This window comes from Macaca thibetana, chromosome 17, assembly GCF_024542745.1.
Source record: "Macaca thibetana thibetana isolate TM-01 chromosome 17, ASM2454274v1, whole genome shotgun sequence".
NCBI lineage: Eukaryota > Metazoa > Chordata > Mammalia > Primates > Cercopithecidae > Macaca > Macaca thibetana.
In genome coordinates, this window is record NC_065594.1 from 57,104,076 (window position 1) to 57,131,123 (window position 27,048).

The 27,048-nt window shown below is 35.0% G+C and overlaps 1 protein-coding gene across 20 annotated transcripts in view; it reads right to left on the reverse strand.

The window, feature by feature from the left end:
- The window catches only part of MYCBP2 (MYC binding protein 2), a 1,055,480-nt gene that overhangs the window by 122,218 nt on the left and 906,214 nt on the right, over positions 1-27,048 (reverse strand). For 19 of the 20 annotated variants that reach the window (XM_050766397.1, XM_050766404.1, XM_050766413.1 and 16 more), the window contains 16 exons: positions 26,545-26,679; positions 25,111-25,194; positions 23,798-23,894; positions 21,054-21,246; positions 20,280-20,554; positions 16,882-17,103; positions 15,324-15,515; positions 13,064-13,270; positions 12,109-12,240; positions 10,011-10,189; positions 7,215-7,357; positions 5,336-5,436; positions 4,443-4,661; positions 2,383-2,608; positions 1,205-1,323; positions 383-470 (listed from right to left, as the gene is read on the reverse strand). In XM_050766397.1, coding sequence (XP_050622354.1) covers positions 383-470; positions 1,205-1,323; positions 2,383-2,608; positions 4,443-4,661; positions 5,336-5,436; positions 7,215-7,357; positions 10,011-10,189; positions 12,109-12,240; positions 13,064-13,270; positions 15,324-15,515; positions 16,882-17,103; positions 20,280-20,554; positions 21,054-21,246; positions 23,798-23,894; positions 25,111-25,194; positions 26,545-26,679 — 2,612 coding nt within the window. The remainder of the gene's footprint in view (positions 1-382; positions 471-1,204; positions 1,324-2,382; positions 2,609-4,442; positions 4,662-5,335; positions 5,437-7,214; positions 7,358-10,010; positions 10,190-12,108; positions 12,241-13,063; positions 13,271-15,323; positions 15,516-16,881; positions 17,104-20,279; positions 20,555-21,053; positions 21,247-23,797; positions 23,895-25,110; positions 25,195-26,544; positions 26,680-27,048) is intronic. The other variant, XM_050766398.1, reaches the window with a different exon arrangement.

A 27,048-nucleotide genomic window follows, 5' to 3' on the forward strand; every position in this document is an offset into this window, starting at 1 on the left:
CATTTCTATCTACCTGTCCTCTGATCTAGACAATGAATATTCAGTTATCTACTTGATATTTCCACTAGAATATTTAAGAAATATCTAGAATTTTTGGTTTAATACTATATATTCAGTGCTTGGCTGAACATACACACTATACCCCCTGGCTCAAAGCATGTATATGCATAAAAAGGGTGTCCATGTACGTGTGTAAATTTAAAAAGGCCAGAGGATACCCTTCAGTCTCTTAGACAAACTCAAATTACCAGTACATGAAGCAGTTATTGCTCATGAATATTTTGCAAATCTATTTTCAGACCTTTTATAATACATACATTCTACTCTCAAAATACAAACAAAACAAAACCCTATCACAACATCCAACATTGGCCACACTTACCAATAGGCAGTGCTAGGTCCTTCTTCATCAGAGCTGCCGCACAAACCCCACCAAGATTGGCTAATTCTTTTTCCAGCTGGATGACTCCCTATGGAATTGCATAAAATTTGCTGCTTTAAAAATGTTTGAATGATAATATGGATTATCAGCAAAATGTGATTTGAATTCAAGCATTACTTTTGAAATCAGAAGGAAGCACGTGAAGCTAATGGTTAAATTGAGAGGAGATGTTTTAACACTCAATGTTTTATCTCAGGCTGGTTGTAAGGTTCAGGTTTAAAGGTTCATTGTCCAAATAACTGTTCATTCATTACTTTGGTCCACTTTGTCCTCGGTTTTATTTTATTGTATGATTTAAAACATTTAGACAAGATGACAGTCCCTTTGTGAAAACAGGTTCAACCGTTTACTCAGAAAGGTATAGCCAACTGAGCAGGTTCAGGGCAGGTATAACTACACTCCAAAGGCTGGGTCATGTTGCACAAACTCCATCCTCTTCATGTATTAAAAGTAGCAAAACAGACCACTGCACATAATTAAACTACAAAATATTTAGAATTATACACCCCTAGGTCAAAACTAATTTCTTTTCATTTTTTTGTAGAGAAAGGATTTCGATATATTGCCTAGGCTGGTCTCAAACTGGCCTCAAGGGTTTCTCTCACCTCCCAAAGTGCTGCAATTACAGGTGTGAGCCACTGCACCTGGCCCCGACTTTTTGAATAGAGGCAACAGTACAATTTAAGTCAGTTAGAAGCACAACTCACTAGCCCTTAGAAACACAATCTTCCTTAAAAGAATGAAAAGACAATTCATTCTTACCTCATCAGGTCCAGGGCTAAATTCATATCCAATTGCAAAACACTTAAAACCATAGAAAGAAGCTTTGTCATCTTTCACATAATCTGATGCGGTCTCCAATGAAAAAAGGGCCTCATTTCCTAATAAAAATGCCAGAATTGAGTTCAAACTCTGAAACAATTTTATTAAAATTTCCCTCTTATATCCAATGGACTTTCTCTTTTATCACAAGATAGGCAGAAACACACATCATATACTACATAACTTAAATAGACTTGTGGCGGGGAGCGTTCCTATATCTACTTGAGGAAATTGTACCAAAATAACACTAGAAACAACAGGTCTATCGCAAATAAATTGTTACTTTTTTTCATAATCAAACTCCCCTGCTTAATAAAGTACTTAAGTTACATGGGCAATCATTTTTCAATTATTTGTCAAATACTGACGTTAGCCTTTTTGTTTTTCAAAGTGGGCAGTCCTCTACCCTGGCATGTGTCTTTTTCTGATCTTTTCCCAAACAAACAAACAAATAGGTGGTCAGAGTGGAAAGAAGAAGTTTCTGAATTGAAATTGCCTATTAGTTTGAAGGATAACAAGAGTAGTCCTAGTTAACCGGTTAAGAATGCAACAAACGGTAAGTTTTAAAGCATAGTTTTAAAAACTTACTTAAATAACTTTCTTTTAAAGAAAAGCACAGTACCAGCAATAACAACTGTGCTTGTATGCTCCGACGCTCCCGTTCACACATACCCTCAAGCCAACTGAAACAGCTTTCACACAACTTTTCACACAAGAAAGTGGTTCACAAATTCTCTTACAAGGAAGGACTTCAGTCCTTCATTAAGTTCTGAAAATTTAGCACTTTCTGGGAAAATAAAAAATTTAATCCATTGTTTTCTATAATTTGGCCCCAACTACACAGCTAGCTGGTTGCTCCTCAACGTTAACACTCTGCTTTGGTCAAGCTAATCTTCTTTTCACAAAATCCTTAAAACACTGTCTTCTCCGAAACTTGGATCAGGCTGTGCCCCTTGCCCAGGGTATCTTATTTATTCCTCAAATGCAATCCAGATACATGGTAGGTCTTTAATAAATTTCTCTAAAAATTAGATAAACATTTTCAATGATACACCCCTACTCAATATACATAAATGCACTTATTTTACCACATAAAACAGAATGAAAGAAAAACTTACCTGGCAACACCAAAACCATAGTAGGCCACCCAGAGGATCCTGAAAATTTCTTTAATTCTATCCAAGAATTAAGATTTTCATGAACAGATGTCAATTTTGGTCCATATCCTGAATTCTGAAAAGTTCTGACAGGAATCAACAAACGAAGGACATCTTCTGACTGTGCAGTACCACACTGAGGGTCAAATTCGATTGTCATCCACCTCACACATTCTGGGAATGTCACCTGAGGCCAATAGGCAAGGCAACATGAATACAGATATATAGACATACAAACACACACATCTGCATCTGTATGTGTATATGTGTCTATGCTTTTATTAAATGACACAACAGGATAAACTACAAAATTAAAAATAGAATAAAATGTTACCTATGACAGAGAAGGAGGAACAGAGTGATGAGGACAGAGATGAAAGCTAGATTTGTTTCATAAATTTGACTTCAAACTATGTAAGTATTTAAAGAATTCTAAAACAAAATCCAAATTTAAAAAGCAATTCCTAAACTCTAAAATTAAACGACTCTATAAGTGTATATCCAATGAACGCATAATCACGCAAAGAGGGAGCATTCCAACTAGATTTAAACACAGTAATGTGACCATACATTTAGATGGGATATACTTCAAAGACAACACACACACACACCTCCCCCAAATGAAATAATTTAAATGATTTTTGAATTCTGATATTCCCAGTGTCACTAATAGGAATTTTAGATGTAGGAGAAAGGAGACTGAGGTGTGTCTGTTGTCCTTATTTTGAATTAGTATCAACGGTATAAACTCATGAGGTATTTTATCTTTTAAAAACTATACATACACATAAATCTATACATAAACATATACACATTTATATATATATACATATGTAAACATAACATGTGTGTGTGTATGTATAACAGAAATTAGGACACTTGGAAAAAATGGTTTGTTCCAAGTCTGAGGCATTAAACATATAAAAGGAGCCTGGAACATCTTATCCTACCAGAAAGCAAGGAAGCTAGGAATGACTGCAAGGGGTGTGCCTGAAAGACCCAGCAGGTAAGCTGAAGAGGCTCCCATCTAACAAACATATAGGATCCAGTTTCTTCAACAAATAGAACTCAAGGGAACAAAAAAAGAGAGAGACAGAGGGAGTCTTACAGATTTAAAGGAACTTAAGATTAAAGGGGACTTAAGAGACATACTAATCACAATGTATGATCTTACATGGATTCTAACTCAAATTATTAAAAATTTACATGATGTTTGAAGACATTAAATTGTTTTTTTTCAGTGTGATAATACTATGGTTATTTTTAAGGGTCCTTATATTTTGGAGACATTGTGTCAGTAAGTATTATAAATGTGCTTTAAAACAATACAGGAGGGTTAGGAAGCAGGTAGGGAATAAATAAGACAGGTCTAAGAGTTGACACTGCTGAATCCGGGAGATGGATAAACAAGTGCACTGTACTAGCCTATTTACCTCTACAGACGCTTAATAGCTTCTACCATGAAAAGTGGAATATTTTACAAGCACACAAAATATAAATTTATCCTTTTCTTCCTTAATTTGCATGATACAATGAAAAAACAAAGAACATGGATTTTGAACACTCTCTAATAACACTAAATTTATAATCATTTTATACATAGTTTTTTTAACATTATGTATAGACTACTTTAAATCTTACATTGGGGTTGTAAATTTTCAGAGCTCAGGCTGTGGTACAAATAATGCTAGTTCAAAAAATATAATTTAAATTGTTAATGCTTATATCTACTACTATCACAAATCACAGCATGAAGTTTAGCATTATATACCACACTATACTTGTAGGCAGATTTCAGAACAACCCTCATAAACCAATAAAATTTTATCATCTTTGAGATAAAAATTCCGTCTTAAATTATTCTGTATATCCAACAATGCCTAATCACCTGCTGATTCTCTATATGTAAATACTATAAAAGAAGCTACACTCATAAATGCAGGCCAGGCATTCTTTAAGATATCATCAGAGAACCTCACACCAAGTTTTACAGTCGAATCACACTAAGAACTGGTGCCTACCTTGTAGTGCATCACACAGGCAGGTTTATACGGGTGCTCACTCTCTATGACAGCATAGTGATTGGAGGTGGTACAAGCAGAGAGGCCCTGTTCAGGCTGGTTTCCTGTGGTGCTATCTGTCGACTGATTAGGGTTGAAGGCAGGGGGTGCATACTTCTGATTCAAAATGGCAACTGACGGAAGCAATTGTTGGACAAGGCCAAAGACTTCCACAGCCACCTAGTACACATATAAAAATATGGTTAAATGAGATACATGTGAAAGTAGTTCTAAAATTATGAATTACAATAATTATTGGTTACTCTAATAACAATTTCTGTCTAAATTTTCTACTAGTTAAGTTTTTGTTCAAAGAGAAATCTGTTCAATTGATTAAAAAAAGATTTATCTTAGATGTTACATGACAATATCTAAATCTATATTTTTAAACACTTTTGTTTTTTCATGATCTGAAGTAAATCACGTTTTACTTAATTATGCCAAAGAATCAATAGTTTATCATTTCTTCCATCTCTTGAATATGTCACTGTTTTAAAACGCTCTTGTCCTTTAAGATTGCTATTGTTATTAATGAAGACCATCTGGCATCAACTTTATAAATTTGAAAAATCTCAGTTAACATAATCTTTCCTTACATATCATATTTCTAAAATTTCTAAAATCTATTTCTCATTCACAAATTCTTCAAATGTAAAGCCAACAAATAAGCACAGCAATCCAGTAAACAATACTAAGAAGAACAGAGAAGTATAATAATTAGTATCTCTCTCTGCTTGTTACCTATATCCCAGATGCCTCAAAGATGCAAGTTTTTGTAAAGACAAGACACAAAGTCTTTGTTTTTAAAAGGTATTTTAAAAAAACATTCAAAGTTATAGAATTAAATTACACACCTTGGGAATAGCAGCAGCTACTGGTCCTATGTAGGCTATAATAAGGGGGAGCAGCATGGAAAACAGACTGGAAGAACTCAGCAGTTCCGGAATGTCGTCAGCTAAAAAACGCATAAAAGGCATTAAAACTACAGTTAGAATGTAATTTCATTGTACTGTATACATGCCATACTAAATCTATATTCTGTTCTTTTGAGCGAAACTATAGTTGACACTAATTGGGTGCTTGTCAAGGGCCTGATACTATTCTGAAGGCTTTTTAGAATACATGCCTTATCTCAACTAATACTCACAATAAGAAACTTTTATTATCCCCAATTTTTAGAAAGGAAAACCATGGCACACAGTGTTTAAGTATCTTACCCAAAATACTTAATACACGTACCTGTAAAATGATAGAGCTGGAATCAGAACCTAGGGTAATGGAGCCTTTATTTAAATTACCATTCTGGCACCAAACATGGCTCTATCAGTGACATTAGGCAAATTACTTAATCTGTAACTTAGGATCACAACAGTATTCCCCATTTGGATGTTGTGAAGATTAAACAAGGTAATATACGTAAAGCACTTGAGAACAACACCTCACATATTCAGCACTCCAAAAACATTTACTGTTATTAAGCTATATGGCTTTCTGTTTTTCCAAGAAAAGCACTTTATTGATTAACATTTTACTCAGTTATCCATGAACATGGTGCTGGAAAGATAAGCTAAGCCTATACTGTGAAGATCTTTATTTTATACGCCAATTATTCTCCCAAATACTGATTCCTAGGTCTGCTGTGACATCACAACAGGCTGCACACTTATTTAAAAAACAGTTTTTTAACCTAGCTTCAAGCCCTGGGGATAGACCCAACAGTCTTTATTTTCAGCAAGCTTTCCAGGTTGTTCTGATGTTAAACTAGGATTAGGAATTAACGTTATACAGTAAGGAGGTGGCGGTAACAATTTTGTTTTTCTTTTTTTTTTTTGAGATGGAGTCTCACTCTGTCACCCAGGCTGGAGTGCAGTGGCACGATCTCGGCTCACTGCAGCCTCCGCCTCCCGGATTCAAGCTATTCTCTTGCCTCTGCTTCCTGAATAGCTAGGATTACAGGCACCTGCCACCATGCCCGGCTATTTTTTGCATTTTTAGTAGAGATGCGGTTTCACCATGTTGGTCAGGCTGGTCTCAAACTCCTGACCTTGTGATCCGCCCGCCTCAGTCTCCCAAAGTGCTGGGATTACAGGCATGAGCCACCGTGCCCGGCCATAACAATGTTTTCATAATGATAACTCTGGTGCCAGTGTGAAGAATAACTAAACAGCTAGATGGAGAATGGGGGAAAGGTAGCAGTGACATTATTGGGTATTATCCCTATATTACAAAATGACATGTACTTGCACCATGGCAGCCTAAACGATGGCAAGGGAAGAACTGAGAGAGAGGAGAATACAAACTAGAGAGTTTTTAGGGGAAAACTCCTAGAGCTGAATTTAGACAAGTGCCTCTGAGGAGATGGTTACGGTTCCCCAGAGTTTTGGGTGGATAGTGATACATTACTGGAAACAGAACAGAGAGGAAGAAAAAGCTTTTTGACTACTAAAAGAAGACTAAAGACCCAGTTTAAACCAAATACAATTTTTCTTTTACTAAATTAACTAAGCAAATAAGAATATATGATAACTCCTTTTGAGCATTCTAAATAATTCTGTGTTACAGTATGGAGAGTGTGACTTATCCAAAATTAATGCACGTGTGGATCTATAAATAAAGAAAACACTTAAGATTCTACACAATTGTATAATAGAAGGTTCCTCTTCAATAGTTCTATGCAAAAATTTAGCGAATAAAGAATCTAAAATCTGACTATTGGGAAAGAAAAAGTCTTACCATCCACAGCAAGAGCTCTGTGCAGGAGGTCCTTAGAGGCTCGAACAACAGTGCTTACAACAGACAGCGCTCTGCTACAGTTTTTATCTTCTTCATTGGCTTTACTCAGAAGTTGGGATTGTAAATCTCCATCGAATTCACTCCTGTAGCATGAGCAAACATGAGATTATTTTACAATGGTAAGTAAAACATGATCCAATGCCAGAAATCATCCAGGATCTGAGATCCTCATTTAATTCATAGTTTTTTTAAAGTTAAAAAAGTAAACATGCAACTATATAATTATAGGGAATGATAAGGGCTTTGAAGAAAAATAAAGCAGCATAGGGCATAAAGGGAAGGGTGTTATTTTAAATAAGATCAGTTCTCTGAGGAACTCATATTTAACAAAGACCTGAATTAATTAATTTAATTATTTATCTATTCGAGACAGAGTCTTGCTCTGTCGCCCAGGCTGGAGTGCAGTGGCACGATCTTGGCTCACTGCAACCTCTGCCTCCCAGGTTCACGCGATTCTCCTCCCTCGGCCTCCCAAATAGCTGAGATTATAGGCATGCACCTCACGCCCGGCTAATTTTTGTTTTTAGTAGAGATGGGGTTTCACCATGTTGGCCAGGATGGTTTCGAACTCCTGACCTCGTGATCCACCCCAAAGTGCTGGGATTATAGAAGTGAATCGCCGCGCTCAGCTGACAGGAATTTTTTTTTTTTTTTTTTTTAAAGACTCATGCGAAGAGCTGAGGGAAAACTGTCAGGGCAAAAGGAACACACTAGTGAATTCAAGGAACAGAATGAAGACACGTATGGCTAGAAGAAAAGGAGAAGGAGTGAAGGGTGATGGGTGGGAAGGGAAACAGGAGTCAAACTGTGTAAGGTTTGTAGGCAACATAATAACATTTTATACTGGTATGGGAATGGGAAGCTGGGTTTGGAGTAAGGGTGGAACTTGGTATGATTTTATCAGATCACTGACTGTGCTGTGGAGAACTGATTGTACGAGACCAACAGTGAAAGGAGGGAGACTAGTTTAGAGGCTCATTACAGTTAGCAGGTAGAGGTTGCAGTGGCTTGGTCTAGACTATTAAATATGGAGGTAGAAGAAAAGACCAGATTTAGGACATTTTAAAAGTACAGCTGACAGGACTTCTTGATGACCTAGGTGTAGGTATGAGGGAAAGAGAAGTCAAGAATGACGCCAAGGTGTCTGGCTGTAACTGTGGGAGATGAATATTCTGGCCACATGAAACCTCAGATGTTTACTAGCCAACTATAGCGAACGTCCTTAAACAGAATGTGCAGCATACTGGTTAAGGGTGTATCACCTGAAATCTGACTTCCTGCCCACAGGTCGCAGTAGCATAATTTACCAGAGGTGTGACTCTGGACTACCCAGTGTCTCAGTTCTATCATCTGTGAAACACAGATAAGAAAAGTACCTACTTCCTGGGGTTACTGCGAGGACAAGCTGAGATAACACAGGTAACACACTCAAAGCACAGCCTGGCACACAGTAACTAACACCACCTCCACTAGTGTCATCCAAATGAAGATGTCAGAGAAAGACCTGGAGTCCGGGGTTCAGAGGTCATGAAGGCTAGGGATGTAAACTTGGGAGCTATCAGAGCAGGATGGTATTTAAAACTAAAGGACTTTAGTATTTTTCATTTTTTAAAAATTTAAAGCTAAGGGTATTTAAAGCTTTATAGAAAACAAGAAAATACTCAAAATACTGTATTTTGTATAAGATACAAAGTTTGGATGGCAGATGCTGTTAGTGGCTCTCCAGCTTTCTGAAGTATGTAACTTGTATGCATAACAGAGTTTTTAATCCATAGTTTAAGAAAGAGAATAATGTACTATTTATTGTAGTGCTTATGGAACAGAAAGTTTTTCTTGACTGGGGCAAAAGACTAGACAGCTTTTATATTTCAGCAGCAACACTGAACTACATAGCTATTTACTGCCTGCTATTTCTATTCTATTTCTCATGGAAAGAGGAAGCAGAAAATCTATATCTAGGGAAATTATTTTATACTATCTACCTAGGCACCATCCCTAGACTCTTTATGAAGGAAACAGAGGAAGCAGCAAGCCTCTGAAAGTGATACGGAAATTCAGTGATTTAATGCTAAGTCAGGCTGAGGACAAATGTAGCAAACGGTACTCATGACTACCTAAGATATCAGCTTCACCACTACAAGAAAAATTCAGACTCAGTGAGAAATGTGTATTTAAAAGATTTTTTTTAACCTGAGGGTTGTTATCATTCTTTTATTTTCCACGGTTTACATAAGGAATGGTTTTTGTTAAAAACATTGTAAGAAACACACTATTATATATTCTAGGGCCCCAGGGGTTAGACAGGGCAGGTCCAAGATTCACAGACATCAAAATATTCTGTGACTGGCCAACAGGATCAAGGCAACACCACTATCTGAGTACAGTCTATCTGATCATTAGTTTGAGGCATTTTATAAAAAGAAATGAATACCCTTTAAATTTGAAATTGCAGACCAGAAATTATAGAGTGACAGCAACAGCACATATGCCCAGTGCACAAACATTTCAATGATATTGAAGAAATAACAGCAAAAATATTATAAAGCATTCACTTTTGTAGCAAACACTGAATTTATATATTAAAAGATTTCTTTATATGAATTTGTACGAGTATGTGCTAAGAAGATACACTGTATAATTTAATTATAATTATCCACTTAGCAATTTTACCTGGTAATAGACTGTGTATGTTCTACCACTGTAAACTATTTCCCTTATCTCTATACATTCACCCACCTATAGTAGAGTATCTGTGGGATCTGTCCTCGGGTTTGGTTTGTGCCATTACTGCTCAAGCTGCACGTGCTGAATGTGAACGTCACACCATCAGGGCACTGAACTGTGGTCATTCCTCCATCTCCATTGGCTGTACGGCTTCCATAGTTCCTCAAGCGCACAGCATATTTAACATTTTCCTTCATTATAAAGATGTAAAACATGTTTACATTTATTCACAATGTACAGAGGATATACAAAAAGAACTCTAGCAGTAAAATAGGCAAATATACTGAAATTTCTTATCATATTTACAGATGATACAAGTTTTTAATGAATCAAACATGATGACAGCTAATATTTACTGAATGCCTGTTGCATAAAAGCAACTGTCCTAAGTACTTTATGGAATTCAATTAATCCTTAAAATGGCTTCATGAGGTAAGTATCATTATTATCCCTATTTTACAGATGAGGAATCTGAGGTTCAGAGAAGTTAAGTAATTTGTTCTAAGTCACACAGCTAGTAAGTGATGGAACTAGGTCTGAACACAACCAATGTAACTAGTGCCTGCTCGTAATTTTACTGCTAGAATATTAGCCATAATAATTTTTCTTTTTTTTTTTTTCTGAGACAGGATCTTGCTCTGTCACCCAGCTGGGAGTGCAGTGGTGCAATCCTGGCTCAATGTGGCCTCCTCTTCCTGGGCTCAAGCAATTCTCCCACTGGTGCGTTCCATCACACTCAGCCAATTTTTTAAGGTGTTTCTGTAGAGATAAGGTCTGACTATACTGCCCAGTCTGGCCTCAAACTCCCAAGCTCAAGTGATCCTCCCTCCCTGGTGTCTCAAAAGTGCTGAGATTACAGGTGTGAGCTACTGTGCCCAGCAATACGAGATTTTAATTGCATAAGCTGATACTTTTCCTTGACTAGTTTAACTTTTAAAATAATTTTAGATGTGAGAAAAAAATAAGGGTGACTCTGCTATATTTTTAAGAAAAACTCAGAGATAGAAATTTATAGGCAAACAGACATGAGAAAAAAAAACCCACAGGAAAAAAGCTGTCCAAAATATAATGCACTGTACTTTGAAAATGTGAGCTATAGAAACTAATGCTTTATGAACCATGATATAAATTTCACAATAAAAGCTTTTTGGTTTTTCAGTATCTAAATTCTTCCTGATGAAATCTCTCATGTACCGATCTTATCCAAAATTTTGTCCTATAATGAAATTTATTTCAGTTGAATTCAGAAATACTTTAATGTTACTTTAACATTTATAATTACTTTGATGTGGTAAAATTTCTCTATTTTGCCAAATATTGTTAGAAAATAGGCTGGGTGTGGTGGCTCACGCCTGTAATCCCAGAACTCTGGGAGGTTGACGGGGGTGGATCACTTGAGGGCAGGAGTTCGAGACCAGCCTGGTCAACACAGCGAAGCCCCTCTCTACTAAAAATACAAAATTAACTGGGTATGGTGGCACGTGGCTGTAATCCCAGCTACTCGGGAGGCTGATGCAGGAGAATCATTTAAATCCAGGACGTGGAGGTTGCAGTGAGCCAAGATCATGCCACTGCACTCCAGCCTGGGCGACAGAGTGAGACTCCATCTCAAAAAAAAAAAAAAAAAAAGAACAAAAGCAAAACAAAACAACAAAACAACAATAAGAGAAGAAAAGACAGGGCTAATGCTTATTTTTCATACTGTGCTAGACACTGAGGCAGGTGTTTTATTTCTATTATTTAATCTCAAGAATACTACAATGCAGGTATTATTCTTTCCAATCTACAGATAAGTCTCAAAGTGGTTAAATAATGAACTCAGTGTCTTAAAGCTAGTATGTTGGAACAGCAGGTATCCAGAGTTTAATCTGTTTGACTACAAAGCTTCCTACTACTCCAGACTTTAAGAAACATTATACAAAAATATAATATAATGTGGTACAACATCAGGTACATAGTAGGTACTCCATAAATATCTGAAGTACCTACCATATAAAGGATAACTTACGAATAGCTGTATCTAACAAACAAAATTCATGGAATACTCTTCACTATTTTAACTACATAATAATTCTTCTTATTCACAATAGAAACATACAGTTGAAACTACCTTTAAAGGAACCACTTTGTCAAGTCTGATTTCAGCTATATCACTGGGTGAGTCATCTGTTGTGTAAGTTCCTTTCACTAATTCCAGAGATGTCCATCTGTGGGAATGAGTTGAATCTCCAGCATGTTCACTCTAAAAAAAAAAAAAGGAAACAAAAAAATCAAGTTAGAGATAGAGATAAACTTGCTATTTACTAGGCAATGATTTACATGCTACCCCTTTCTGTCCTATTTTAATAAAACTCCGGTACTTTAAGTAATTTTAGAGAATGGATTAGAAAGATATAGCTGAATTAGTACTCTATGACATCTGAACATTGTGTTTCTTGAAAAATTACAATATAAAAAAAAAACTACTCAAGACTTGTCATCAGGGACTTAGCTAAATAAATTTTAGTCTTTAATTCCACTTTAAATCTTTCTCTTTCTGAAAGTACAAAAAATATAAGCAGTAGTGATCCAAGGTGGAAAGATGGAACACAAGCAATGAGGTAAAATCATTATCTTTCAGTTTCTTTTCTTTCTTTCTTTTTTTGAGACAGGGTCTCACTCTGCTGCCCAGGCTTGAGTGCAGTGGCATGATTATGGCTCACTGTAGCCTCAACCTCCCGGGCTCAAGTGATCCTCCCACCTCAGCCTCCAGAGTAGCTGGGATTACAGGCGTGCACCACCACACTCAGCTAATATTTGTATTTTTCATAGAGATGGGGTTTTGTCATGCTGCCTAGGCTGGTCTCAAACTCCTGTGCTCAAGTCATCCACCTGCCTCAGCATCTCAAAGTGCTGAGATTACAGGTGTGAGCCACTGTGGCCAGCCTTTTTCAGTTTCTTTAGTGTCATTCATCTGTAATTGATCTAGTAAACCCCTGAAGGTATGGACCCATCATACTATGACAATGGTAAATCCTGATACACAACCCACTAATCAGGATAAATGCTGAAAGGGTGATACTTACATCATCAACCAAGACCTCTAATTCATATTCATGAATTCCACCTCCTCCATAGACAGAGAAACCAACTACAACTATTCCAGGTTTGTCTACTGAAAAACAGATTGCATCAGGGGACCCGTTCCCAGTGTTCCAGCTTCTGCCCTGACTTGTTTTTGTAAATCGGTTAGCACTAGCTTTTACAGAGTGAAGAGAATTAAGTCCATCAACCTGTGGACAACAAAAGCAACTGCATCAGTAGTTTGTACACCTTTAACAAAACCATCCAAAGGTTTCTAAGAAGTCTAATAAAATAAGCTTTATTTAATAAGTGGGTATAAGCATTTCTAAACGTATGTTCTACTGAGAGATTAACTCACAATAAAACCAGATTTTATCATTCTAAATTCACAAATCAGTGTCACTTGACAGTATTTTCTTCCTTCAGCCATATGAAACTATATTTTCCACTTAATTTATAATGTTAGAAGTACAAGCTTGTCTTATCAGTCATAATGTATGAATAAATCACTAGACTTTGAAAAGAGATGCTAAAAATGTCATCGAAATTCTATAGATCAACAGTTTTCAAACTATGCGACATAGAGCTCTAGATATTCTGCAGAGAAAGGTATGCAAGGAAGAGGTAAATTTATGGTTCCCCTCTTCAACCAGACTATGTCCTCTCTCCTCTCACCTGTGAATTTGCAAGACTTCATTTGAAGAAAATGGTCTATAGCCTAAGATTGAATACTACGAATATATACAGCGATATTTCCGTAACAGCATTCAATATTTGAATACATACACACACATGTGCAACTATACTAATTATAGACTTTCACTAGAGAGGATTAGAGAACTTATTTTGGGTTGAAACTGCTCTTTTTATTTACAAAACCTACTTCTAATCTAAGCTGGCTGCAGAATTTTGGGAGACTAAATAGAGAAAAAAATGGATGTTTATGATTCTAACAAAAACTGCAAACTGCTCTGAGAAACAAATATTCATCTCTAAGCCAGGACCTGTGGGAACTCCCAAAGTTGTATACCAGGCACCCTGTAACTTTTGGTATTCTTTTTCATTGGAAAGGTAAGTTTAAAGGGGAGAACTCTTTAGTAAACTTTGGAAGGGGATCTACACATTACAGACTTTCCTGCATCCTGCAGAGTAGGAAGGTATTGTAGACTAAATGAACAAATATAAAAAATTAAAAAGTTTCTGACAAGGGCTGCAATAGTCTCCAAGGCCAAACTCAAAGTTAACCAAGAAACTTAGAAAGTGCTTCCCAGGATGAGGGACTAAAATTAGCTCAAGTATATGCAATGAACCACAAATTCTAAAGGCTAAACTGTTATAATGAATCAATAATGCATATACACTGGATGGGTTAATTCAGAATAGGTGTTAAAATAAATTTAAAAGAAAAAGCAAAGATTAGGAATTATAAAAGTAAAATAGAGAAAAGAAGTTCCTTGACAAGAACTTGAGAGCTAGGGTCACTGAATACATGCTGGTTATTAAACATTCATTTGAATGATGTAAGATATTTCACATTAGGACATGATTTTCCAAACCAATCTACTGTCTGTTTTTTAGGAGGAAAAAACAGAAACATTCCCCAAATTCAATCAAAACATTCAGTTAAGTTATAAGAAAGAGTAAGACAGTGAAATGGAATAAAATAATGTTACTGTATAAATTGTAAAGGCACTTTCAAAGTGATTTTCTCAAACATAATAACACTTCATACTTTGAAAACTTCGTGACAATGTACAACTAAGTACAACAAAGTGAATGCATTTAATGCCACCGAACTGTACACATAAAAATGATTAGAATGGCAAATTTTATATTATGTATATTTTACTGCAATTTCAAAAAACCTGTGATAGAGGTGAAATAAAAATTACTATTCCGATTTTAAATATGTATTTCTCTAGGGTCAGTTGAGTGGACGTTACTCATCTCCCAGCAGTGACAACTAGCTTTGCTTTTCCCGGGGCATGGTGGTGGGCTTGTGCAATGTGGCAGATGACAACCTGCTCTATGAGGAAAATGTATACTTTATATTCCTGTGGATGTTGGGTAAACTGGTGAGGGAGAAGTAACAAATTGGAGCAAGTAGGAAGTAGAGAGAAGGGCAAAAAAGAAAAACAATGCATTGGGGTTGCTAATCCAATCTGCAATTAGCTTCTGGAAAGCCAAAATAGATGAAAAAAGAAACTGTGTAAAACACTTACACATGTGCTTTTTATCCAGTGTCAAAATATAATGTATTACCTCAGATCCCAGGGCTGATGCTGTCAGTTCACTGACAATGCTGGCCAGTAATCCACAGGTGTTCGAGACAAGGTGGGAGGAGAAGAGTTCGTTTTCTCTCCTCAGGCTGTTCCTGACTGGTAGCACAACAATGACCAGCATTTTCTCCAGAACTTCACGGAAGCTTGTCATCCCTGAGATATTCTCTTCACTCTATGATACATAAGAAAAAGCTCTAAGATATTGTTTCATTTTCCTTCATAGGAATACTCAATTTGAAAATCTTGTTTTTCTGATACTCTTAAAATTCAGACTTTGGAGCCAGAGTCAATTTCTACAAATCTTTCTGGTTATACGTGGAGCCACTGTATCTACTTTTCACTTAGAAGTTCTTTTATGAATTATCTGTCTCTATGTATCAAAGTACCACACATTTACAAAACGTTTTCATTAGCTTTGAGTCATATTTTATTCTCTTATTTAACTTTCCATTTACAATCCTATATGACAGACAGAAAACTATTCTTTCAATTTAAAAAGCTTTTTTGGCTGGGCGTGGTGTCAGCAATCCCAGCACTTTGGGAGGCTGAGATGGGAGGATCACTTGAAGCCAGGAGTTTGAGACCAGCTTGGGCAACATAGTAAGACCTTGTCTCTACAAAATGTTTTTTTAAAAAGTTAGCCGGGTGTGGTAGTATGTGCCTTTAGTCCCAGCTACTTGGGAGGCTGAGGTGGGAAGATCGTTTCAGTCTAGGAGGTTGTGGTTGTAGTAAACTGCGATGGCACCACTGCACTGTAGACCAGGTGACAGAATGAGCTCGTCTTAAAAAACAAAAATAAAAAGTTTCTTCTATAGGACAAGATCTTAATCTGAGATAATAAATTCCAGTATATTTAGCTATAATCAACTCTAGTCTGTGTAAATCAATTTTTTAACAAAATTCTTTTTGTACATACTTATGATTCCTATGTAGTTTTATAATTTCTACTGTATTTGATTTCCTAAGTGGAGATAAGAAAATTCCGACCCCTACCAGTAGAAAAATTTCAAGAAGTCATAAGGTCTCAATAAAGGAAAAATACTTTATTTTTCAGAAAAAAAGGGAAAAGATTATTAACGTAGCTGATTTCCAGCATGAAAATGATTTATCTGAATATTTCCTATCCCTATTATTTACAGTGCTTATTTTAATATACCAAAGTGTTATTAAGAAGGTATTTTAAAAATCCTTTATTTTCTTATCATTCTATCTTAGAAATCTAAAATATTATATTAGAATGTAAAGTATCTGCAACTTACCTTCAAATGGTTCAGGAAAAACCAATATGTAGGTATCTATTGTATAACTCTCAAATTTTTTTAAAGGTGAGTGATTATTTAAACCATTAGAGCAAAAAAACTTCATTTTATAGGTAAATATAGAAATTTTTTAAAAATATTATTTCAAAAACAGATGTCATTCATTAAATAATCATTTTGTAAATATACTTAATAGAGAAGAACAAGCAAAAAGCTAAACACACTTCCATTTACAGTTTTATTGCCTCAGTATAAAAGAGATTTCAGAGAAAGACCTACCTGGCTAAGTTTTTCCATATGTGCCACCAAAAGGGGAAAACGATGAACTAGTGTTGAGTCATTCTCTGTGCTAACTTGTTTAACAATTGATCGTAGTAATACTTCTCCATCATACGCAATCGGGAAGATGGAAGTCAGCTTAACAGATGTGTGACACAGAGCTGACATAACAGCTGCTAGGAGTCGGCTACTTGATGTCTTGAAGTTTGCTTCTTGGATATCCTTTTAAAAACAAAAATATATGCCCCATCACCACCAAAAAAGATAGCATCAGTATAATCTATGTTTCTGGATACATAAAAGGTAAACCATCTTTTAAATTATACCAAAATTTTCTGTCACTCGGTCACTTAAATTGTCTTGTTATAGAATAATACTACATCAATACATTAAAAAAACAACTGTTTAAGTTACTGTTCAATGAAGATGAAAAATTAAGTCTGGTCAAGAAAAATCAGCCTCCTGTCCTCTAGTAAGTGAGCATTTTTATATTTTCATATCCTCACAATCACAGTACTCCCTAGCACTGTTTCAAATGGAGATGCCAAAAAGGCCCCAATTAGAATATATATAAGTCATTTTCAGTATGGACTGAGACTATTTTTCTCAAATAATAAATGATGCAAATTATAAATCTGTGCTACTATAACCACATTTCACTGAGGTCACAAAATTACATTATCACATTTCACAGTTTATCAAGAAAAATTAGTAGCATACTTATAAACTTTTATAACAAAGCATTAAAACCAACACAGGATACCCTAATTCACAAAACTGCATACACATTACCTAGATCTTCAAACATCTGTGTTACAAAGTTAAGCATAAAAGCAGAGTAACATTCCATATGTTAAACCAACATTTGCTAAACCTAGCCTGTTCTGTAGCAAAGAAGAAAAGAACCGTATCTGACTGGGAAGGTTCAGAGTGAGAGGTAATTAAGTTGTGCACTAGTCCAGGCAATAATCTTGCCCCTGGAAATTGAGTGCTAAAATATACTACCCTGCTAAATGGACGCAGAGTTACAAGTGATGACAATGAATTTTTCACGAAGGAGGGTGGGGAGGTCTAGGACTTCCAGTGCACTGTTGAACAGAAGTGGTGAGTGTAGATACCACATGTCTTGTTTCCAAACTTAGGGGCATATTCAGAATTCACCAGTAAGTGGGATGTTGTTAGCGTAGATTCTATGGTAAATATCGCTTTATCGGATTTAGGAGTTTCCTTATATCCTCAGAGGTTTTCATCATCGAATAACTGCTAGTTTCATCAACCATTGTTCTTGTAGCTATTGAGGAAATCATCAACTTGCCTTCTTTTTTTCAGTTAACATGGTAAATTACATCGATTTTCAATTATTTAACTAACTTAGCATTTCTAAGATAAATCCCACTTGGTCATGATATATTATTTACATGCTCAATTTGGTTTGGTAATATTTAAAGAGCATCTATTTCTGAGTGATATTCATCTGCAATTTTTTCTTGTAGTATCTTAGTTAGGTTTTGGTATAGGATAAAGCTAAACTCATAAAATTATTTGGGAAGTATTGCCTCCTATATTTTCCAAAAGAGTTTGTAAAAGGTTGACATTATTTCTTTTTTTAATGTTTAACAGAATTCATAAATGACAATATTTGGACTTGAAATTTTCTTTGTAGGAAAGTATTTGCTAAGTTTTAAATGGATATGAGGCAATTCAGATTTTTCTATTTCTTAATGTGTTAGTTTTGATAAAATTATATTTTTCAAGGAATTTGTCAACTTCCTCTAAGGCTGAAAAATTCACCAGTATAAAGTTGTTTATAGTGATATTCCCTATTTCTTTCTTTCTTTGGTTTTTTTTTTTTTTTTTTTTTTTTTGAGATGGAGTATCACTCTGTCACCCAGGCTGGAGTGCAGTAGCACAATCTTACCTCAATGTAACTTTCATCTCCCGCCTTCTTCAAGCGATTCTCGTGCCTCAGCTTCCCGAGTAGCTGAGATTACAGCTGTGTGCCACCATGCCTGGCTAATTTTTGTATTTTTGGTAGAGATAGGGTTTTGCCATGTTGCTCAGACTGGTCTCAAACTCCTGACCTCAAGTGATCCACCCACCTCCGCCTCCCAAAGTGCTGGGATCACAGGCATGAGCCACCATGCCTGGTGAACCCCTATTTCATTTCTGATTATGGTATTTCATGTTTTTTCTTTCTCTCTTCTCTCCCAATCAGGTTTGCTAGGAGATTACCAATTTTTTTTTCTTCAAAAAACCAACTTTTAGCTTTGTTAATTTTCTCTACTTTCTATTTCATTGATTTCTGCTTTTATCTTTATTATTTCCTTCCTTCTTCTAACTTTGGGTTAGATTTGCTTTGCCTTCTAGATTCTTAACACAGAAGCTTAGGTCACCAATTTTAAACCTGTCTTCTTCATATAAGCATTTAAGGGTATAAAGGTCTCTTTGAAGCAATGTTTTAGCTAAATCCCACAAATTCTAATATCATATTTTTATCTATGTGAAACATTTTAAAATTTCCTTCATAACTTCTTCAATCAACTGCTTACTTAGAAGTGCTGTCATTTTCCAAATGTTTGGTGCTTTTCTTGATATCTTTTGCTATGGATTTTTACTTTAACTCTATTGTAGTCTGAAAATATATTCTTTCACATTTTAATCTTTTGAAATTTATTAAGACTTATTTTATGGTCTAGCATATGATCTACCTTGGTGAACGGTCCCAAATATTTCTTTTAAAAATCATGTGTACTTGAATATGTATTTTGTAGTTTCATGTCCTGTTTGATAAATGTCAGTTAGATCAAGGTGGCTGACAATACTGTTCAAATCTGTATCGCTGAATTTTTTGGCCTAGATCCTCTGTTAATTACTGAAAGAGGAGCGTTAAAAGTCCCCAGCTGTCAATGTGAGTCTATTTCTCCCTGTAGTTCTGTCAGTGTTTTACCTCGGGTGTTGTGAAACACTGTGACTTGGTGCATAAAGGTTTACAAAGGTTGTGGCTTCCTCATGAATGAATGAACAACGCTAGTATGCCTGTTCTTGCAGCTCTCTCTTCTTCCTGTTCTCACAGACAAGGGTGGCAGGGGCCTCCTGGTGCTATCCCTGCTCTCACCTGGTCACTACGGTTCTTTTCCTCTCTCCCTCTTTCAGAATCACTCATGCCAATTCAAAGACCAATCAGCAACTGCACAATGTGCCTACCAATTTTGTAATTAAAAGATCATGAAGCAGATTTAAAACATTTTAAACTGTGCTTATGTAAGTCATGTACACCAAACAATTTCCTAATTTATCTTTTATACAAGTTAAGAAGATAGGGCACTGCAATTTATTTTCTTGAAGAGAATAAAGCAATATATCAGATTTTCAACTAACATTTTACAAACTTAAGTTACCTGATCCAAACAATTCAGCAGATCACAAAGGCAAGCCCACTGTAAGGCAGGAGTTGGGTAGAAAGAATGAAAGCAGGCAGTGAAAGTATTATGACACTCCTGAAGGACAGCTTCTAGGAGACTCAGGGGTTGACTGAGATATCCTTGAGGATCATTATCCAATTTCACCATGCAGTGATCAACTCCTTCTGATAAAATTTTTCTTAACAAAGTTCTGGTTTTTCCAATACACTCTGCTAATTTGCTAGTTTCTTCTACAACTGCTTTTCCTGTAGCTTTGAGGGGAAAAAAAGCAGATTGATAATTAAGCAAAATATTAAATATGCATGAAAACAATCAATATAACTCAGTAATTCCCTATACAGCTAAATATCACAAGTACTCATATCTTAGAAACAAAACAACTTAGAGATTAAGTGTAGTCCCAAATTATTTTTTTAATCTAAATGGGAGGGTGAATAAAAATCTAGTTTCAGCATTTAAGTCCAAATTGCTTGTTCAAAATATTTCTATTTGACAGAATTTGTTTAAAATTAAACTTTATTAGATTATTTAATTTTGGCCCACTATTATTTTTGTTATCAGAATGACACGTAATCTATTTTATTCTTTATAAGCAAATACATAAGCATCAGAGCAAGCTGACTTTCTCCCCTTATTTTAGAAGCAGCTTAAAGGCAGCTGGGGGTCATGAATGCTCAGTTATCTCAAAGTAAATCTTCTCAATGTCTCTAATATTTTCTCCCTACAGTCATTTAAAAAAATGCATCATACCTGACACTGGGTAAATTTCACAGGTATAGACACGCAACAACCTCAGACAACAGGTACCCACAAAGCGCAGTCTCTCTAAATCTAGAAGTGTAGCTGTGAACTGGAATCCTTTTAATCCTCGAAGTTCTTCAACTCCTAAGACTAAGGTGGTCCAGCTCCAGTGAAGAATACTCAACAATGACTCAAAACATTCCTAATCCAGAATATGAAAAAACAGACAACGATTAATTCAAATGATACCAGAAACTGAATCAAATGGAAAGGCAATGGCAGATAACTTCAAAACTTTCTCTTGAATTTTTTTACTGACTTTTTTACTTGAATTTTTTTTACTGAGCCCGACACTTTTATAGTTCATTTACTAAACTACCCTTGACAGTAACTTTGTTACAAAAAAGGTAAAGTAGTTAAGCATTTATAAAAACAACATTCTTCAATATTTACCTATTTAAAAATAAATATTTCAGTTTTCCTGCCATCAAGCTATCTAGCTTATCATATAAACAAGGGAAAAATGAGAAACACTTATAAAACAATGCATGTTTACTTGAAAGAAAAAGCTTTTTACAGTCACTGTAGTAAAAAAAGAGTTTTAGTATTAAGATATATTGATACTATCAAAAAACTTATTTTATGTCTACATATTAAAATTTGCAATACAAACTATAGTCAATTATTGTTAAATACATTAATAGAAGATAAAAATTGACTAGAAAATACTAAAAAATTCCTATTTTGATTATTTAAAATTGTAGCATATGAGTTTAAGATGGTAGATTTTCTTGGCAGTTCTAGCTAGTCTTCTGGTTTTATCATGGTTACATGATGACAGACACTATCTGAATCTCAAAGCAGAGCACTTATTGCCCCATTCCCACCAAATCCCAGACCTCCTGAAAATGAGTTTATATAATCTATTTTATTTTATTTTATTTTATTTATTTTTTGTGAGATAGAGTCTTCCTCTATCACCCAGGCTGGAATGCAGTGGTGTGATCATGGGTCACTGCAACCTCAACCTCCTGGACTCAAGCTATCCTCCCACCACCTCAGCCTCCCAAGCAGCTGGGACTACAGGTGTGCACCACCATACCCAGCTAATTTTTAAGTTTTTGGTAGACGGGGGTTTCACTACATTGTGCTGGCTAGTCTTGAACTCCTGAGCTCAAGCAATCCTCCTGCCTCGGCCTCCAAAAGTGCTGGGATTATAGGTGTGAGCCAATGTGCTCAGCCCTATAGTTTACTTTTTAAAGAAATGACTGAAAAAGTTTTGTATATAAAGTCTGCAATTACCTAATGGCCACAAAACCACTTAGACGTAAATACAAAGGCGTTACCAAGCACAGAAAATGAGATCACAAGAGAAAGCATAACAGAGTCAAAGATCCTTATTTGAAACAAAAGATACCAAACTCAACTTAATACTAATAGGATGTAAAGTTACCAAGAAGGCAAAGTTCTCATAGTCTCTTATTCAAAGCACAAGCTCTACAAACTGCCATGGCTCTTTTGGAAGGTCAACTTTGAGAGGATATATCAAAATTTAAATGGGCACATTTCCAGTAGAAGTATGCACATAAGCACACAAGTATTTAAAGATACATGTGAATAGATGCTCATGAAGTAAGATGAAACAGTAAAAAATGAGAATCAAAGTGGTTCTTTGATAGGAATCGGGTTGAATAAATTAGACTAATATCATTCTATGGGATACTATGCAAACAGAAAAGATTGAGAGAGCCAAATGTACTGCCAGGGAAGGATGTCCATGATATATAATATGAAATTTTCTAAAAAAGATGAAAACTGTAAGTATCATGAGAAACAAACAAGCATGTTGTAGAGCATCCTGCATTTGATACATACTAATAAGTTTGTCTGCATATAAAAATGGTCTGGGAAGATATACACCAAAATGTAAATAGTAGGTATATATGGTGATAATGGGAATGGGGGAAAAAACTTTCATATACTTTTAGCATACTTATCTCATTCCTACTAGGAATATATATTCACTTAGTGGGTTAAAAAATAAATTTAAAAGGGAAAGAAACATTCTTCCTATGCATTTTACTAATATGAAAGACTACTAGCTACATTAATAAATCACATTCGGATGGTATCTTACAGTTCCAAAAACATCTTATACCCCTTACCACATTAGAAATTCAAAATGCTATGATGTAATTTACTTAGGTAACATACATAAGAATCCTCAATTAATACATGAGAGATCTAGACCTTAATTTAAACTTCCATTTATTTACATCATGCTGACTTTCCATTCTGCACCGTTAACCTCAATGGCACTGTGCTTCTTCAAGTGTACAATGGGGATGGCAAGTGGTTCAACAAACTTCCTACCTAGATATGCAACTCTTCCACCTAGTTCCTCAAGTAGTAGTAACGCTTTTTTGGGTCAGCACCATCCTCAACTTTTCCTTCATTTTCTAATTCATTCAGCATATGCAATCATACATGATTTATTAGAAAAGCAACCAGTTATTTATTTCAAAAACAGCAAGGCCAATTCATCCGGTCACGTTAAAATCACAGGCAACACCTCCATTTTTCTATGATTTAAAGTATACATTATCTGTGGTCTAGAATATAAATGCTAATACAAAACCAAATCTGAGTTTATAAATCTAGGCTGAGATAAACTTAGAATAGCAGCTAAACTCTAAACATCAAAATGTATCTGAGGACTGAAGAGAAAAGCTGAAATAAAAAAAATGGCTTACCACTGAGACAGTTCTTGCAAAAGACCTCTTTAAAATGTGTACAGGTTCACTGGTTTGCTGTTTGCCTTTCGAAGCACTGCCATCACTGGTTGGAAGTCTAAAGGTAGTAGACACACATAAAATTATGTTAGGATGTCCAATGTCATTTTTTCCTTTTAAAGTATATTATGCATTTTTGAATGGGAAAATAAATTATATATTTAAATTTTTTTGCCAGGTAAAATGCCAATACAGGGCTTTTTTGAAACATTTTTCCAAGCTAAACAAGGCTTTTAGCATATGGGCACTTCCTTTAAATCCTACCTTTGCAAGACTGAGTAGTAGAGGCTTTTTCCTCTTGTTAGAGAACATATATAACTTATATAACATATAACTTGTATTCTCTAGTAATGCTATTATTAATGCTGTTATTTAAAAGTTATTCAACCAGTGAGTACCTAGGAGTAGCCCAATGCAACATGTTATGTTCGTAAAGCTACATATTACAAAGAGTAACTGTAACAGATTGCACATTGCATAAAAACCAAACAAACAAAAATCCCTTTTGGGGAAAAATAAGGTTTGTAACCATCTAGATTCATTAAGTGATTACTAGAAAGAAAGACAGGGAGATAGAATCACTATTCTAGACCATTTCCTTTGATTTTTTTACTGCTTAACAAATGACAACATTTTTTAGTGACGGTTTATATCCATTTGAATTCTTTATTCTAACAGTATTGCAGTAGTCTAGAAATAAATAAGACACACACACAGGCATATGCCTTTATACATGTTTAAATGATTGTAAGTTAAAATTTTTACATAATGTTAAAAATATAAATATTTTTATATGAGCAAGTTATTATTTGGTATTTCAGCTAAAGGTGAAAATTTACCAACAGTAGGGAATTTTCCAACTCATTTTATCAATCTTATGAGATTACAATATATCAACCAGGCCTGCATCTACAGTCCTCCCTATCTTCCTTGGAATCTCACTTCTCTAAGACAAATTTTATTCTTTTATAACATTCGAAATTAAAGAAAATCAGTGGATAGATTTTTTTAAGTCAGTAAAATATTGTTATTGGTATAATACAGATAATCTGAGTAATCAGGCAAAGTTTAAAATTAATCCTCTGTGGAAAATGTTTAAAAACATACAAAATATTAACTGTTTTTCTTAAATATATTTATAGTTCTACTGGCATATTATAATTGCTGAATGCTTCAAATAATTTCTCCCTATTATGCCGCATATTTTGTAATGATTCTACTTCATTATAGCAAAATAATAAACCATACTAATTCAGTATAAATATGGTAAATACCTGTATAATAACTGAGGTATCTGACCAGCATTAACATCTGTACCGTTATTTGATTTCTTTGAACTCTTGAACTGGAAAACAACCCTAAGAAGAGAAAACAATGACACCAAAAACAACATGATCATCACAGGAAATAAGAAATTTAAGAAACATATTTTCAAACCTTATGTCAATGAAAATGATTCACTCTTTTAAATAAAGAAAAGCAAAAAGGTATTTTCTAGATTTTCATTCTAGCTCTGAATGGGTTAGTCAGTAAAATGAAAGAACTGAACCCGTTTAGGACTCCTAAATGAGCAGCTGTCCTGTCCCTCCTAGCTCTCCAACTGAGCTTTCAACCACAGCAGGAAACTTCTAAAATTTCTGCTTACAAGTAGTAGTATAATATCTGCTTGACTAGCTGAATGATAAGCTTTAGCCTCAGTGTGCCATGACATTCCAAGTCTAAATGAACAGTCTAAGAAAATCATACAGTCCAGAGTCAAAGTAGTCTCTTAGTTCTAAATACGTTCTTAAGTTGAAGGGATGCACACAACAACAGATGTGATGTTTCTACAGTAGTCTCCTCAAATATTTAACAACAGGTAATTCACCTCACAAATAAGTCTATTTCTTTCTTGGTCAGCTTTGTTATGAACTGACCTGCACTGAAATATATACTGTTATATAACTTCAACCGATTTCAAATAGTTTATGCTCAGGAGTAATCAAGAATAAACTGAATTTATCTTACAAATGATAGTCCTTTAGAATACATAAATCACAGTATTAGAATATTTGAAACGTTGGATTTAGAGTCAACAGGTTACAGGTCTGAATGTGGTTTTAACCACAAGTCTCTCAGGAAATAGCAAGTAATTTCACCTTTTTTATTTCTGTAGTCCCTGGAGTATAAAATGGGGCCAATAACTGCTTCACAAAGCTATCGAGGGCATCAAATCAGATAAAACATAAGAAAGTATAAACTGAAAACTACTCTATACATGAAAGTTATTTTAAAACAGCAAAATTTCCCTATATTTTATTAAAATAACACACATTGCTGAAGCTTTGAAATTTTAAACTGCTTTCTCATGCATTATCAAATTTAATATCACATATCTACTTCTTTTTTACGGTTCCAAACTCCTCATTATCCTTGTCACCTTCCTCTATATAATTTCTAATTTGGTAATCAAGCTCATAAACTATGTAATAACCAGAAATATATACAAATACTATCTGACAGGAGCAAAGTACAGTGGTCTTATTCTTTCCTTGTTCTGTCTAGACCTTAATTTGGCATGAGGTTACATGAATTTAATTTTTAGCAGTTATATCATGCTCTAGTCTTCCTAAGCTTTTGAATCCTGCTGAAAGTCCTCTGAGGTTTCAAAACAATATTCCTCTAACAAAAATAAGAATTGCTTAAGTAACACTTGGGCATTTACTTACCCATCATCTGTGGTAATAGACGCCTGTCCATGAGATCCACAGTCACTGCTGGGTCCTGACACTCGGGCCCATGCTACGTACCACCACCCAGCTTGCAGGAGAACAGGCTCATCAAACATCATTGCGTATTTTTCTCTGATAAAAAATTAGTGAGTCAAAGACAGTATTTTTTTACTTCTCTGTCACATATATTTATTTTTTCAAAATCCCTTATGAAGAAAAACATGAAACTAACTGTATTATAAAATTCTTATCAAACAACATTAAAAACACTCTAAGAAGTGTGGACGAGAACGCAAGCCAAGTATAGTAATTTGTGTTATGGTGATAGAATTACATTTCTTCCTCCTCTTGTTGAATTCTACAATATCCTTAAATGTTATAAAACTTTCATATTAAAATAAGATAGAATGTTTTAAACTGATGTTAAAAAACATGCAAATTTTGCTGGAAAATAAAAATCTGAACTTTAGTTTTAAAGCTCATTCATTCAGTTAAATAGTT